Genomic DNA, 15998 nt, shown 5'->3' on the forward strand with positions numbered 1-15998 from the left:
CATGGAGATGGGGGTCTTCTGGAGATGGGGGTCTTCTGATAGGGGTCTTCTGGAGATGGGGCGTCTTATGGAGATGGGAGTCTCCTGATGGGGGGCTCCTGGAGATGGGAGTTCCTGGAGTTGGGGGTCTCCTGGAGATGGGGGTCTCACAGATATGGGGAGGTCTCCTGGAGACGGCCGGCCCCCTCCTCCCCCGCTCTGATCCTAAGACTGCACCCACCCTGAGCTGCGATTTAAAGCCGCCAGGTCACACGAGGTGGCCTGGACCTCAGAGTCTGCCCGGCCTCCCCAGGGCCCAGCCCCTTCCCTGCCCGCTGAGTGGACGCTTGCCCCCACCTGAGGGGATGCAAAGCCGCTGGTCACACCCGCAGCTGGTCCGGCCCGGTGACAGTGGCTCGTGACGGACATTCTCCGTGTCCGAGGGCCGCAGCCCCGCGCCCACTGGCCGCCCGAGGCAGCCACGACCACCTCCGCCCACCTCCGGAATGGACGCCGGCAGCGAGGCCGGGGAGCCGGGCCGCCGCCCGACGCTGGCCGCCTCCTGGGATGCCGCCGGCGGAGTCCTGACCCAGAGCCTCGTCCTCCTGCGGGCTGGCGTGGACGCCCGGGACCCGGACTGGGAGGAGCAGCTGGCGCCGCCGGCTCCGGGGTGCGCTGCGGCGGTGGGGCCGGGGCTCCGCGCTGCTGCGGGAGGCGTGCGGGGAGCCGGCGGCCGCGAGGGCAGAGGGTGCGGGCCCGGGGCGCGGGGGCGGGAGTGGGCGACGCCGGGGCCTCCCCCGGTCCTGGTCCCCGCGCACCGCGTTCCCGCGGGGCTCGACCCACCCGTCCAGCCCGAGGCCAGCGAACGAGCCCCCGCGCGACCGCGGTGCGTCCCGGAGGCCCGGCGTGGGCGCCGCTGCCCTGCGTGGCGGAGAGACGCGTGTTCGTCCCGGGCCGCGTCCTCCGCCGGCCTCCGTGCGCGCTGCGGGCGCCCCGGAAACTGACGGAGTTAGCAGAGGGTCAGGTGCGGAGGCCGGGGACGGCCGGGGAGGACCGGGAACCCGGCGTCTGCGGCCTCCGTGTCCCGTGGGTGCGGCCGCAGCCCGCAGCGGCCCGGGCCGGGCATGCGGGGGCAGGAACGCCGGCCCAGGGGGCGCGGACGCCACTGGGAGCCGGGGCCGCGTCCCCGCCCGCTGCCCGGGCAGCTTCCTGCGCATGCGCGCCCCGGGCCGCAGGTGCGGGCTCAGGGCTGGGGGCTCAGGTGCGGGCTCCCCGCCTCCTACCTGGGAGACCAGAAGGAGCTCCAGGCTCTGGCTGCAGCCTGGCGCAGCGTTTGGGGAGGGAACCAGGCGTGAGATTATAGCTACCTATCATCCATCTGTCTGTCTATCATCCATCTATCTATGTCATCTGTCATCCATCTATCATCCCTATCAATCATCTCTACTATCTATCCATCTATCATCATCTGTCTATGTATCCATCATCTGTCATCTCTATTGTCTATATCATCTATTATCTATCCATCATCTGTCTATGTCATCTCCATCATCCTATCTATATCATCTATCATCTGTCATCCATCTATCTGTCTACCTGTCTACCTGTCTACCTCTCTATCCACCCCCCTCTCAGATAAAATGCAGTTCCCTGAGAGATGCCCGCGGCCTGTGGGCGGTGGGAGCAGTGCCCCGAGCCCGCGCTGAGCAGGGCTTCCCGACTTTGTCCTCAGCCAGGGTCTGGTGCGTTTGGAGAGGAGCCAGTGCAGCCAGGAGGAGGCCCCCTGCTTCCTGTACCTGCTGTGTGACCCTGAGGGAGGGGACGCCGTGGCGGCCATCGGCGTCGTGAGCTCAGCGAGAAACATGGAGGTGTACCTGGGCCAGGAGTACTGTGGAACCAGCAGGGGCGAGAGCGTCGGTTCCGTCCCGAGGGGCAGGTTTGTGCCCGTGCTTCTGGAATATTCTGAGCGAGTGGTGTAGTTTCCTCGACCTTTGTGGAATGTGTAGATCCTCCTGCCGCTGATGCTGGCCCGTGGTGGGGGGAGGGGAAGCTGCCGCTGTGCACACAGACGTGTAGACCCTGTGCACACAGAAGTGTAGACCCTGGCATCTGGAGGGCAGTCGAGATGGGCTTAGTCAGCTTTCAGGACTGTGGAATTTTTTAAAAAAAAGATTCATGTTTTTATCTGAAAGGGTTTCAGATAGGAACAGAGACAGAGGATTTCCCAGGTGGCCCCAACTGCCAGGGCTGGACCAGGCCCGAGCCAGGAGCTTTTTCCAGGTCTCCCACGTGGGTGCAGGGGCCGCAGTGTTTGGAGAATCTCCCACTGCTTTCCCAGGCCTTAGCAGGGAGCCGGATCGGAATGGGACAGCAGGGACACGGGATGCTGCCGGTGGTGGCTTTACCTGCTGCACCACGACACCGGCCCCTGAATGCAGAAATGCTGAGCCAATGGAGGGTAGTATGTCACAGCCACTGTGCAGTTTTATTGCGATGAAATTCAGACTCACAGGCGTCTGTTGCCCAGATATTGATTTCTCGGTACTGGGGCTTTGAACACCTTTGCTTCCACGAAGCCAGCTACAGATGGCGTAGGAATCTGACCGCCACGCCTGTCCGGTGGTGATTTTTTTTCCGATCTCGTAGGTTCGGATCAGTCTCTTTTGCAGACTCTGAGCTCTGTGGCATCCCAGAGCTGTTGGAATTGACAGCTGTGTTTATGGAGCTTTAACCTAAGCTCTGTCCCGGGAGTGCACCTGCGCCATCTGGTCAGATTCTCTGTAGCTGGCCAGGGCGGGGGCGGGGGCAGGGGCAGGCCTGCAGGGGTCGATCCCAGGAGCCAGCATTGACCTGGGAACATTTATTTTTAAATTGTGACTGTTAAAAGTGGTAATGTAAGAAATTTTTAAAAGTTCATTCTTTTTGTTTGTAGTGAACATGAAAAGATTATTTTGTACAAAAACTATCTGAAATTGGAGTCATGCACACATGCTTGTAAGATAAGGGTAGGTCATTGCTAAACTTTAAGTCATTTGGCAGCTAACTTGGTTTCTGTACTATATGTACATAGTTTTCATTGGTTTGGATTGTAAGTCATCCAAGATGGTCCCTAATTTTAATACATCTAAACATAATAAATTACTTTTCTGAATTAACACTTTTTAATAGTGAGTTCTTTTTAAATTTCTCCTTTTAGATGCTAAGGGAAATGTATTTTAAGTAGTATATTCTTGAAGCCTTAGAAACTGAGGTTAAAAACATTTAACAAAAATCTTTATATAAAATTTTGTCCCCCCCCCCCGCCAAAGGAAAAAACCATCAACAATTTTGGTTCCATTTACTGAGAAAGACAAAGGAGCCAAAATGTTAAAGGGATTTGAGAAAGATTGTGCGGATGAAAATGAGTGACGTCAGGAACCAGGGGCAGGATACTCGGGGAGCACGTTCCGCTCTAACAGTCACTCTGCTCTGTTGCTGATACACCAGCCTTGGGCGAGTTTTTACACCTGTGTGGACCGACCTCATGCATAAAATTAGGGGCCTAGAGAAAATAAATTGCTGAATTCTTTTTCCCTCTAAAATTCTGTGCTTATTAATTATAAAATATTATGAAATGTTTTTATTTATTTATTTGAAAAGGCAGAGTTACAGAGGCGAAGGAGAGTGAGATTTTCTGTCTGCTGGTACACTCCCCAAATGGCTGCAGTGGCCGGGTCTGGGGCCAGGCCAGAGCCAGGAGCTTCACCCAGGTTTTCTGTGTGGGTGCAGGGACCCAAGGACTTGGGCCATCTTCTGCCTTGTTAGGTGCAGTAGCAGGGAACTGGACCAGAAGTAGAGCAGCCAGGACTCGAGCTGGCACCCATATGGGATGCTGGCATCATAGGCAGCAGCTTAACCTGCTACACCGCAATACCAGCCTCTATCAAACATTTTTAGAATAAGAAAAAATAAGTGATTTCAGACAGCAGTCTCACAGATCTAATGTTGTTTTAAGTCTCACATGCAGATAGCTTCTAAAGCCATTTGAATAAGGCGCTCCATTCATTCAACAAGTGTTTGAGTGCCTATTGAGGTCAAATACCATCCTAGGCCCATAGGAATGAACCCTGATGAAGTCAGCTGAAACGTCGGCCCTCACGGCTGTTCTCTAGTGGATCAAGTGTGATGCTGCCAGACTTATCATCAGATGTGCGCCATAGTTGGTGCTGACTGGGGGAATACAAAGGAAGGGCACAGTGGGAGGTTGGGAGGAGGGTATGTAATGGGGTGTTGTCTTCATTACTGAGGATAGTCACTTTTTTTTGTAAAGATTTATTTATTTGAATGTCAGAGTTACACAGAGAAGGAGAGGCGCAGAGAGAGAGAGAGAGAGAGAGAGGTCTTCCATCCGCTCGCTGGTTCACTCCCCAGATGGCCGCAATGGTCGGAGCTGCGCCAATCTGAAGGCAGGAGCCATTAGCTTCTTCCGGGTCTCACACACGGGTGCAGGGGCCCAAGGACTTGGGTCATCTTCTACTGCTTTCCCAGGCCACAGCAGAGAGCTGGATCAGAGGTGGAGCAGCCAGGACTCGAACCAGCACCCATGTGGGATACCGGCACTGCAGGCGGCAGGTTTACTTGCTATGCCACAGCGCCAGCCCCTCTAAAATTCTTAAAAGTTTTAGATTTATGTACTTTTTTAAGGTAATTAGAGAAGTAATTGCAAATGATGATAGTTCTAACGTCTTACTGTTCGGGGAACATTTCTGTTTTGTGACAGTTGCTGTCGTTGGGTGAGAAGCAGTGTGTGTTCCTCAGTAGAGTTGTGGTGCACGTGAGGTCGGTTCCGGCAAATTCCTCCACACGCTCTCCTGCTCTGGGGTCCAGGATAGACCTGGACAAGGTCCAAACCATGATGCGGTCCATGGGCTCCAAGTTACCGCCGGGTGCCCAGCAGCTGATGGATATGGTTCGGTTTCAGCAGCAGGTGAGTACAGGTGGATTTCTGTCCGCACCTGTTAAAAATTCCCAAGCCGGGCCTTTAACAAGGCAGCGCGTGACGTCACCTTAAGTCTTGACTCTGATGAAAGAGCTTCCCTCGTTTGCTCGCATAAATCCACATCTGGGGACTCGCCCTCCTGCCCCGCATCCGGGCTGCAATCCTCGCAGTCTGGGCTCCTGTCGCTGGCCTCGCTGTGCTCCGTAGGCAGCCTCTCGTGGAGCAGGGCCTCGGATGGGCCAGAGTGACCAGTCAGTCTCCTGATGGAAGGCTTTTCCAGTCCAGAGCTTGCGCATGGGGAAGGAGGAGGACGACTTGGGAAGACTACTAAGGAGACGGAATTAGAGGAGTGGGATTAGGCAGGGAGGGGCCAGGAGGCGGAGCAGACACTGCGGACCGGGGCTTGAGCCTCCCGTGTGGGAGGAAGGGGATGTGACCAGGACGTGGGTACAAGGTCATTTCTGAGTGAAGAAGTGACGGGGAGGCAGAAAGGATGGAGCGAGGTGGTGAGAGCTTGAGTGCTGTCTGCATGGTGCAGGTCTCCCTGTGGTTGGAGATCGGCTCCGCGGAACGTGTCCGTGGAATCAGAAGACAGTGGGACCGCGAGAAGGGCACCCCCACGGGCCCTCCTCCAGACGAGAGTCAGGGACTGACCTGGCTGTGCGAGGCTCAGACAGCACAGCTGCTGGGCCTGGACCGCTAAGGACCGTCCCGTGCGGGGAGGTTTGCAGGACGGCCACGCCGCTGATTTCTGGAGGGAGGGGGGCCTGGAGAGAGGAGCTTCGTTGTGGGACGTTGACTTTCAGAGTGATGATGCGGCATTGCAAGGGTTCTCAGGCGTCTGGAAACACGGGGTGGGGTGGGAGTGAGCCCTGGCTGGCCGGAAGGGAGGTTTGAGAGGCGTGGCCGCAGGGACTGGAGGGGGGGGGACTGACGCGGGGTGGGAGGCCCCGTGGAGAACACTGCCTTCCTCCAGGGGAAGAAAAGGGACCAGGCGGAAGGGAGCACGAGGGGAGGGTTCCTGACCACACAGGGGCTGCAGCTGCTGCTGGCGCACACTGGCCTGCGTCCTGGGGCGGGTGATGCTCCTTTTCCTTTTGTTTTTGTTTAAGATTTAATTGAGAGGCAGAGCTACAGAGAGAGAGAGAGATTTTCCATCTGCTGGTTCATTCCCCAAATGCCTGCAGTCTTGGAGCTGGGCCAATGGGAAGCCAGGGGCTTCTTCCAGGTCTCCCACGAGGGTGCGAGGCTCAAGCACTGGGCCGTCTTCCACTGCTTTTCCAGGTGCATTGGCCGGGAGCTGGATCAGAGCGGAGCAGCCGGGACTCGAACCTGTGCCCATATGGGATTTTGGCTCTGCAGGAGGTGGCTACGGTGCCACGGTGTTGGCCCCCAGATTCATACTTTTAAAAGGATATATACCCATGTACAAAATATAAATAATACCGTAAAAATCACGTGATTATGTAAAAATTTAAACCATGCAAGTAAATATTGAGAGGTTTATAAATATTAGATCTTTTTAAGTTTTACTTATTTATTTCAAAGGCAGAGTTACACAGAGAGAGAATGAGAGGCAGAGAGAGAGGTCTTCTATGTGATGGTTCACTCCCCAAAAGGCCGCAAGGCTGAAGCTGCACTGATGGGAAGCCAGGAGCCAGGGCTTGATTCTGGGTCTCCTACGTGGGTGCAGGGGCCCGAGGACTTGCTCCATCTGCTACTGCTCTCCCACGTCATTAGCAGGGAGGTGTATTGCAAGTCGAACAGCCGGGTCTCAAACCAGCACCCATATTGTGTGCTGGCATCTCAAAGGCGGCTTTCCCCACTGTGCCACAGCACTGGCCCCAGGGATATATTTTTAGAAGACACTGCAGTGAAGGGATTAAGGAGCCCTGACTGTGGAGGTGGGTGGCCTGAGGTCCGGTCCCCGCCCTGTCCCTTAGAAGCCGATTGCCGTGGCCGGGTCCCTTTGGCCTTGGCCTCCCCCACTGAGTGCTGGATTACTGTTGCTGTGTGCCTGGCTTCCTGAGCCAGTAAAGCGGGCAGTGCCTCCCCGGGGAGTCGCCCAGAGCAGCCGCACAAGTCTCACTGCTCGCCTTTCCTCCTTGCCTTGTCAGAACCGGATTCCCGTCGGGGAGCAGCTGCAGGCGGTCCTGGGGAGCCCTGGGTACCAGCATCTGGGCGCGCTGCAGTCCCCAGCGCCCGCGGGAGCCCCCGCCAAGTCAGCGTGCACACCTGTGCCTGTCGGGACTGCACTGGCGCCCGGTGACACCGCGGGAAGCGCACAGGTGCACGGTGGAGAAAACGCGGCAGCCCTGGACGGGTGCAGAAGAGAGCCCCAGAGGGGAAGTGGAGCCGCCAGGACTAGAACCGGCACCCACATGGGATGCCGGCGCCACAGGGGGAGGCTTTACTACTGCACCACAGCGCCGGCCCTAACTGGTGCCCTTTTGTGTCTCACACTGATGTCTTTGCTGAGGTCACACTGAGCTGCACAGTGCTTCAGGGGCACCTTGGGCGTCGGCACCGTGGCAGAAGACACAGGATGGAGATCGAGAACTGCACAGCTGCCCATTTGACAGCCAGAACCAGAGCAAGAACTACCCACAGGACTCCTGGACTCCTGTTGCTGCGAGGAGGCGTGGCCTCGACGGGGGCGGGGGGGAGGGCGTGGCATCTCCCTGATCTCCCTGTGCACATGGTCCTGGCCCGTTTGTCCTGCTCCACGTATCCTGGGTCTGCACCCGGGCTGACCGTGAGACAGAGGCACGTTTCCTGCGAGGATCTGAAGTGGACCCGCCCCGGGCTCAGCTCTGTCCTCTGAGAGGGGCCTGTAGAAGGTGGGACCCCAGGAACCTGAATCGTGACTTGACTTGACTTAAAAACTCGCTGGGAAAGTGAAAATTAAAACACCGGTAGTCTCCCAGCAAGACTGCCAAGAGAAGAGAGGAGATGCAGATTAGCAGCATCGGGCATGCGCAGATATCCCCGCCCGCTCGCTGAGCACGAGGCCCCCGAAAGGCTGGTAAGTGGGGGTGGGTCAGGGTCAGGCACCGTGGCCGAGTGCCGCTGGGATGTCCGCACATGTCGCAGTGTGGCGTTTGAGTCCAGCTCCGTTTCCAATCCGCCTCTCTCTTTATGTGCACCCTGGGAGGCAGCGGGGACTCGGCGGGGGACTGGCGGGGACTGGGCCGGCCACGCAGGGAACCTGGATTGAGTTCTGGGCTCCTGGGTTTGCCCTGAATCAGCCCTGGCTACTGTAGGCACTTGGGGGAGAAACTGATGGAAGCTGTCTCTCTGAGTCTGTTCTCTGCTTTCAAATAAGTAAATTAAAAAAAAATAAAGATAAGGGGTTATTCCAAGCAATTTTATGCTTGTAAGTTTGACAGATTAGAGGAAATGAATTGATTTCTGGAGAATTACCAGTTATCAAACAGCCAACGTGAAAGAGTGCTGGAGTAGTCGTAACCACTGAAAACACTCGATTTGTATCTAGAAAGCTTGTGACCAAGAAATATCCAGGCCCAGACGACTTCACTGGAGAATTCCACCAAACATTTAAAAGCGCCAGTTTTCCATACTTCCAAAATATAGGAGGGAAGACTTCCCATTTTATTTTATTTATTTGTTCATTATTATTCATTTTACTTGAAAGGCAAAGACAGAGCTCTGCTGTCTACTGGTTGCGCCCCCAGGTGTCTGTGAGGATGGAGCAGACAACAGGGGCTGGGGGCTCAATCTGGGTCTCCCGCCCGGATGGCAGGGACCCGGCTACCATAGCCATCCCCCGCCTCCTGGGTGCGCGTTAGCAGGAAGCCGGCCTTCAACCCAGCTACTCCAGTATGGAACATAGGAATCCTAAGGGGCTTTTTCACCACTGTGCCAAACCTCTACTCTCGACCTCACTTTATGAAGCCGGTATTTGATACCAGAACAAGACTACCCTAAAGAAACTGAAGTACATAAAAATATGTGTAAAATATGCAAGCCTATAGAAATAATTATGAAGTGCATAAATTATTAAAGTATATAAATTTACTACAAGATTTATGGACTGAGAATTATAAAACACTGATGAATGAAATCGAAGAAGACATTCGAACAGTGCAGAAACAAACTGTGCTCATGAAATGAAAGACCCAACATAACAGAAATTTCAATTCCCCCACATTGATATGAGTATATAGGTTTTTTTCATTTATTTGAAAGGCAGGAGAGATTATCTGTTCCTCTAGTTCATTCCCTAAACGCCTGCAACAGCCAGGGCTGGGGCAAGCTGAAGCGAGGAACCAGGAACCACTCCTGGCCTCACATGGATGTCGGGAACTGAGTACTTGGCTCTTACCTGCCACCTCTACAGGAGGCTGCGATTGGGTGCAAAGTGCAACCAGCAGGTGCGTGCTCCAAAAAGGGACGCAGGCATCTTCACCTGCAGGTCAAACAGCAGCCCTACTGCGTGGTTTTCAGACACAGCTATGGTATTCGTGGCTGTGGCACTGGCAGAGGTACAGACTTGGAGATCAGCAGCACAGAGGGCACACAAATAGCCCTGCACAAGCACACCTCCTGGTTTTTGACAAACGTGATTGGATGAGGAAGGATTAGAGTCTTCACGTGTGATGCCAGAGTAATTGGGCATCCACAGGCCTAAACCTCACATCCTTAACTCTAAATGGGTTACAGACTAGAATGTAAATACTGGACTGCAAAACCTCTCTACTAATGCATGGAAGAGACTCTTACTAGATACTTAGGACCAGGACCAGCGTTCGTAGATATAACACCAAAAGCACGACCTATACAATGAAAAATTGATATGTTGGACCCCATAAAAATGGAAAACCTGGTGTTGGTGTTGTGCAAGGCGAGTGAAACCGCTGAGTGCGACGCTGTCATCCCATATGGGCAGTGGTTCGAGCCCCGGCTGCTCCACTGCTGATCTAGCTTCCTGCCAATGTTGGGAAGGCAGCGGAAGGTGGCCCAAGTGCTTGGGCCCTGCACCCACATTGGCTCCTGGCTCCTGGCTTCGGATCGGTGCAGCGTGCCGTCCGTAGTGGGCCGGCCGTAGCGGCCACTTGGGGGGTGAACCAACAGAAAAAGGAAGACCTTTCTGTCTCTCTCTCTCTCACTGTCTTAACTCTGCCTGTCAAAAAAAAAGAATTATTTATTTATCTGAAAGAGTTATACAAAGAGAGAAGGAGAGGCAGAGAGAGAGAGAGAGAGAGAGAGGTCTTCCATCCACTAGTTCACTCTCCAGTTGGCCGCAACGGCCGGAGCTGCACCCATCTGAAGCCAGGAGCTTCTCCTGGGTCTCCCACGTGGGTGCAGGGGCCCAAGGACTTGGGCCATCCCCTACTGCCTTCCCAGGCCACAGCAGACAGCTGGATCGGAAGTGGAGCAGCCAGGACTCGAACTGGCGCCCATATGGGATGCAGGCACTGCAGGCGGCAGCTTTACCTGCTACGCCACAGTGCCGGCCCCAAGGCAGAAGCTTTTATTTGATAGAAAAGTGTCTGGTCCGAGAGGAGACCAGTGGAGTGCCCGAGGAAGGGTCCGGGTGTTTAAGGTGTTACTGTCTGTTCATCGGGTCATCCTATTGGGGGTGCCCATTGGACGGGGGTTTCACATATGTAAGCTGGTTGGCTTGGGACTCATGCAGATGGGGGGGGGTCTCTTAGAGACAGCCAGCCCCTCCTCTGACCGCTCTGGGTGAAAGATTGCCCCCACCCTGAAGATGTGTGTGGGGAGCAACTCGGACTAGACTAAGTTACTGGAATTAAGACTTATTCTATGCATCTGCTCTCCCACAATATGGCGCTGAGAAGGGAGAAACAGCTTCTACACAGCTGCCTCCAGTTCAACCAATAAACTGTAGGACCTGCTCCTGATTGGAGGAGAGCAGCGTACTCGGCGTGTGGGTAGCAGAGTTGGGATTGGTGGAAGAGGACTATAAAGGAGGAGAGAGACAACATGCACGAGGAACATCTAAGAGGAACATCTATCTGAAGGAACACCTGTGCAGCCCCCGAGAGAGCCGGCCGGCGGTGTGCCGCTCCCCTGCGGAAGTGGGGAAAGTGGCAGGGGGAACCGCCCTTCCACGGAGGTGGAAGGGTCGGTAGCCAACCCGGGAAGGGCCGAGCAGACAAAAGAACAGCGCAGGGTCCTGTGTCATTCCTCCACGAAGAGGGGGAGCGACATAATGGTGCCGTGACTCGGATATGAAGCCTAGGCAGGGCTTAGTGTCGTTCCTCCATGAAGAGGGGGAGCGACAATGTGACTTACACACGCAGCACAAAAAGTGGGGGAGATGCCAGCCACTTTGGAGACAGGCTTTCCAGCCACAGCTGGGGGCTGCTTCTGTCTGAGGGCCCCCCACCCCCACCCCCCGGATGGCCTCAGCTGTCGAGGAAATTCCTCCCAGTGTGCAGAGGACCTCCAGGGCCACCCACCGTGTGATTCCATTTACGTCACGTTCTGAAGGACAGAAGCTGCAGAGACGGAGAGACTAGTGCTGCCCAGTTTTGGGGGCAGAGGGTGTTGGGGAACTGTTTGTGATAATAAAGGGGTAGCAGGAAGGAGATTTCTGTCACGAGGGATTAGTTCTTGCACTTAACTGTGATGGTGTTTGTGTTTCCGTGTATACGTGTGGACACTGAGCTGTCCACACATGTTGCACTAACCTCAGTGGCCTGGTCTTGATAGTCTTCACATTCTTCAAAACGACGGGGCTGGGGCTGGTGGTACAGCGTGGCAGCTAAGCCTCCGCCTGCGGTGCTGGCATCCCGTACAGGCTCCAGTTCATGTCCCGGCTGCTCCACTTCCGATCCAGCTGCCTGCTAATGGCCTGGAAAAGCAATGGAAGATGGTCCGAGTCCTTGGGCCCCTGCACCTGTGTGGGAGACCTAGAAGAACCTCCTGGCTCCCAGGAATCGGTCCAGCTTCAGCTGAGTGGCCATTTGGGGAGTGGACCAGCGGATGGAAGACCTCTCTGTCTCTAACTCTACATCTAAAATAAATGAAATATTTAACAGAAAATAACTGGGGACTGCAAACACTTCTGTTTATATAGACAACATAAAAATATTGGTTTAAAAATAACACAGTCCATTACATATTAACATACATGATGGTTTATGAACAACCTAATATTCTAACAAAAAGGTTAATGAGAACGGTTTTGTTTTGTGCAAATCCGTGTTAGCTTTTGGCTGGATGCACATACTTGTTGTACTACAACATGTGCAATGAAATACAGAACACAGAGGTACTGAAAACAAACAGTTAATCCCTCGGAAGGTGTATGTCTCTGCACTAACCCTGCTACCTTAGGAAACCCTAGAGAAAAGTACACAGTGCAGACTGTGCCAGCGGGCAGAGCAGTCCACGGCACAGGGCGGAGCCTCCTGGGAGACGCCACTCAGTCATGGGAGTGGGTGTGGAAGAGTCAAGCAGCACCATGGTATCCTGATAACAACCCTCTAGACTTCACTGTCTGAGAGCCACGTTCTGAGGTGCACTGTTCCCGCGCTCATAGTGAACTTAGGAACTGGTCTGCCTCTGGTTGTCATTCCAGTTTGCCCTTTTAGTAAGGATGTTTATATGAGAAAAGAGAAACTTCAGATCGTACGGTTCCTTGGGGGAAGTACTACACATGCTGAGTTCTCAAAAATGCCCAAGACCGGTTTTCGTTTGGAGCTCAAAATCAGGAAGACCCTTTGTAAAGACGGTTCTGTAAGGGTTCACCTTCACTTTTATATTCTCATTTCAGTCATATTCTAAGAGGTAACGATTGAGGAAATCAGAATACGTTGGAGACTACGTGTTGTGTGTGTGTGCATGGTGGAACCTGGACAGGTGTCACACGGAGACAGAACAGTTGTGCAGGCACATCTCAGCCGTGTGTGTTGACTGCTTGTCCATATGACCTCGGGTTTTTCACACACTTTTAGGGAAAATTGATTCATTTTATTTTATTTTTAGAATGGAAACACAGCCTGTTTGCTCCTACTTGGAGAAGATTCTTTCCAAAAACATGGAGCTGATGGAAAAGAAACTCATGGACTACATTGATGAGCGGGTGCGCAGACTGCAGGAGCACGTGGACCGCCAGCTGGCCGTGGTGGTGGAGCTGCTGCAGAGCCCCAGCGCCCCGCCCGCCGGGCTGCCTCTGCCGCGCTGCGACTCTGGGGAAAGACTTTCCAATGGAGAGCGATGAGCGCTGTCCTACACGCCGTGTCCCGGGGGTATTTATTGCGTATTTATTGCAAAGCCAGACCCAGCGCCCTGAGAGGCAGGTGTTCAGAGTCCTCTGAAGGATCGCCGTCTTGCCTAACGTGACCTCAGTGTCCATCTGCGCCGCGCCCGTCACTGCAAATCCAGTTGTGTACACTAGGAGTTCACACGATGCGGTCATGAAGGAGGTTTGTGTGTGATATTTCTCACTCTTACAGGAATTTATACATGCCTCTGATGTTTAAGTGTTTAATGTGTTTAAGGATTTCTACTGTAATTCATTAGTTTGCATTGTATATGTGTTTTTATTTTTTTTTTTTTATTTTTTTGACAGGCAGAGTGGACAGTGAGAGAGAGAAACAGAGAGAAAGGTCTTCCTTTTGCCGTTGGTTCACCCTCCAATGGCCGCCGCGGCTGGTGCGCAGCGGCCAGCGCAACGCGCTGATCCGATGGCAGGAGCCAGGTGCTTCTCCTGGTCTCCCATGGGGTGCAGGGCCCAAGCACTTGGGCCATCCTCCACTGCACTCCCTGGCCACAGCAGAGAGCTGGCCTGGAAGAGGGGCAACCAGGACAGAATCCGGCGCCCCGACCGGGACTAGAACCTGGTGTGCTGGCGCTGCAAGGCGGAGGATTAGCCTAGTGAGCCGCGGTGCCGGCTATATGTGTTTGATTAAAGTGAATTTCTTATTTATATAAAGACCTTACTTTATAGTCTTAGGCACCTGAAAAATAGAGCTTGAAAGTATTTGATTTTTTTCTTATTGTTTTTTGGAAAATTGGATATGTAAGAGTTGGAATCTTTAATTTGTATTGTATATCTGAGATAATGAATAAGATGCATTTTTTTTTTTATTTGACAGATAGAGTTAGACAGAGAGAGAGAGAGACAGAGAGAAAGGTCTTCCTTCTGTTGGTTCACTCCCCAAAATGGCCGCTACGGCCGGAGCTGCACCGACCCGAAGCCAGGATCCAGGTGCTTCCTCCTGGTCTCCCATGCAGGTGCAGGGCCCAAGCACTTGGGCCATCCTCCACTGCCTTCTCGGGCCACAGCAGAGAGCTGGACTGGAAGAGGAGCAACCAGGACTAGAACCCGGCGCCCATATGGGATGCCTGTGCCGCAGACGGAGGATTAACCAAGTGAGCCAAGCGCCGGCCCCAAGATGCAGTTTGTTTAACAAGCAAACTCAGTTCCTGCCAGGGCCATTAATACTTACTTCGCAGTGTCGCTGTGGAAAGGAAAGTGAAAGTCAGAATCCACTCCCTCCTAGGACTGCTCCTTGTTGGAATTCCGTGCGGTTTGGGTTGTTATGCAGAATGGGCACAGTCGTATCTCGGAGGCGGCAGGTTGGACTCCTCTCCGTGTTCACAGTGGGACGGCCGGGCTCTGCGGGAGGAGCTGTAGGATTCCAGGAAGTTGCCTGGAAGACTCCATTTTCAGAACTCGTGACTTGCATGTGTGTTGAAGGTGAGATATTTGTCGAAAAATAAATGCACGTACGCCTCACTTGTAGGGTAATTCTTGCTTAAAATGTTTTATTTTTTAGAAAAGCATGTCATACACATTATTTTCTGGCAAATTTGTTTTCAAAACCAGGCCTCATTTGCATACTGCTTGTTCATTTCTGTCCCATAAAGGTGATCGGCGTGAAGCCACTGTGGTCACCCTTGACGAGCCACTGTTCCTGGGCAGTCGTGACGCACACAGCTGTATGGCGATCCTTTGTCCCGGAGCAGGCGGTCTCGCTGAGGGCTCACCCCGTCAGCTGACCCCAGAGCTTCTGTGGTGCGGCCTGTTCCCCGAGCCACAGGCACGGCTATGAATGCAGACCGTCAACCCAGTCCGAGTTCTTTTGCTGTGTCCCGATGCTTACATGCCACAGCGGGGAAGCACAGTCGTTTCTCAAAGAAATGTTTGGCACTGTGAGGTTTGCTAACTGTGGTTTCCCTACGGGCTCTGAGGACTGCGTGCATTGAATACTCAGAACGGTGCCGGCACACCAGACGGAACGTTGATTAGTTTAGTGTTTGTGCTAAAAAGCAGAGACAAAAATGTCCCCAAAAGCGTATCTATTTCAAATGGCCGGTTTAGTTTGGTCCCCCGGTGTGAAATAGAAAAGGTGTGAAATTCAAGTATTATAGCAAGGCTTTTCCCAATTTTTAACAGTGTTTTCCATGGTTGTAAAACGCGTTTGGTCAATTGGGAAAATTTCCTCCTTGAAGTTGGAAGAAGATGGTTTTCTACTGTGGAATTTCTATAATTACATCCACTCACAAATTTTCAAATTTGCAACTCCATCATATAACCCTTTGTAGTGAATGTGCTTATAAAATTGAATAATTATTAAATAATAAATTTATTAAATATAAATTAAATAGGAATTTAATTTTGTTTTCTTTATTTTTTAAAGATTTATTTTATTTATTTGAAAGAGTTACAGAGAGAGGTAGAGACAGAGAGAGAGGTCTTCCATCCGCTGGTTCACTCCCCAAATGGCTGCAACAGCCAGAGCCAGGAGCTTTGTCCAGGTCTCCCACGCAGGTGCAGGGCCCCAAGCTCTTGGGCCATCTTCCGCTGCTTTCCCAGGTGCATTAGCAGGGTGCTGGATTGGAAGAGGAGCAGTGGGGACTCGAACCAGTGTCCATATCGGATGCCAGTGCAGTAGGCTGGGGCCTTAACCCGCTGCGCCCCCTCATTTTTGTTTCTTTAAAGAAAGAGCAGTTTTAGGTTCACAGTAAAATTGAGAGAACAGTGCAGAGTCCCTGTATGAGCTTTGCCGCCACCCGGGCACAGCCCGGCCCACTGAACGCT

General features: G+C 53.3%; 1 protein-coding gene across 2 annotated transcripts; it reads left to right on the forward strand.

Annotated features, from left to right (window-relative positions):
* The first annotated feature begins 320 nt into the window (after positions 1–320).
* On the forward strand, positions 321–13457 carry LOC138845466 (ATPase PAAT-like). 2 transcript variants are annotated; one of them, XM_070058301.1, is made up of 4 exons: positions 321–649; positions 1712–1915; positions 4739–4945; positions 12938–13457. In XM_070058301.1, exons 1-3 carry the CDS (start codon positions 486–488, stop codon positions 4794–4796), a joined length of 426 nt encoding a protein of 141 aa, XP_069914402.1. In that variant the 5' UTR covers positions 321–485; the 3' UTR covers positions 4797–4945; positions 12938–13457. The 2 variants fall into 2 exon arrangements, with proteins under 2 accessions (XP_069914402.1, XP_069914401.1); XM_070058300.1 differs by lacking the exon at positions 12938–13457 and adding an exon at positions 7075–7616.
* Positions 13458–15998: the final 2541 nt, after the last annotated feature.

The sequence above is a fragment of the Oryctolagus cuniculus genome, chromosome 15 (genome assembly GCF_964237555.1).
Source record: "Oryctolagus cuniculus chromosome 15, mOryCun1.1, whole genome shotgun sequence".
In the NCBI taxonomy this organism is placed as follows: domain Eukaryota; kingdom Metazoa; phylum Chordata; class Mammalia; order Lagomorpha; family Leporidae; genus Oryctolagus; species Oryctolagus cuniculus.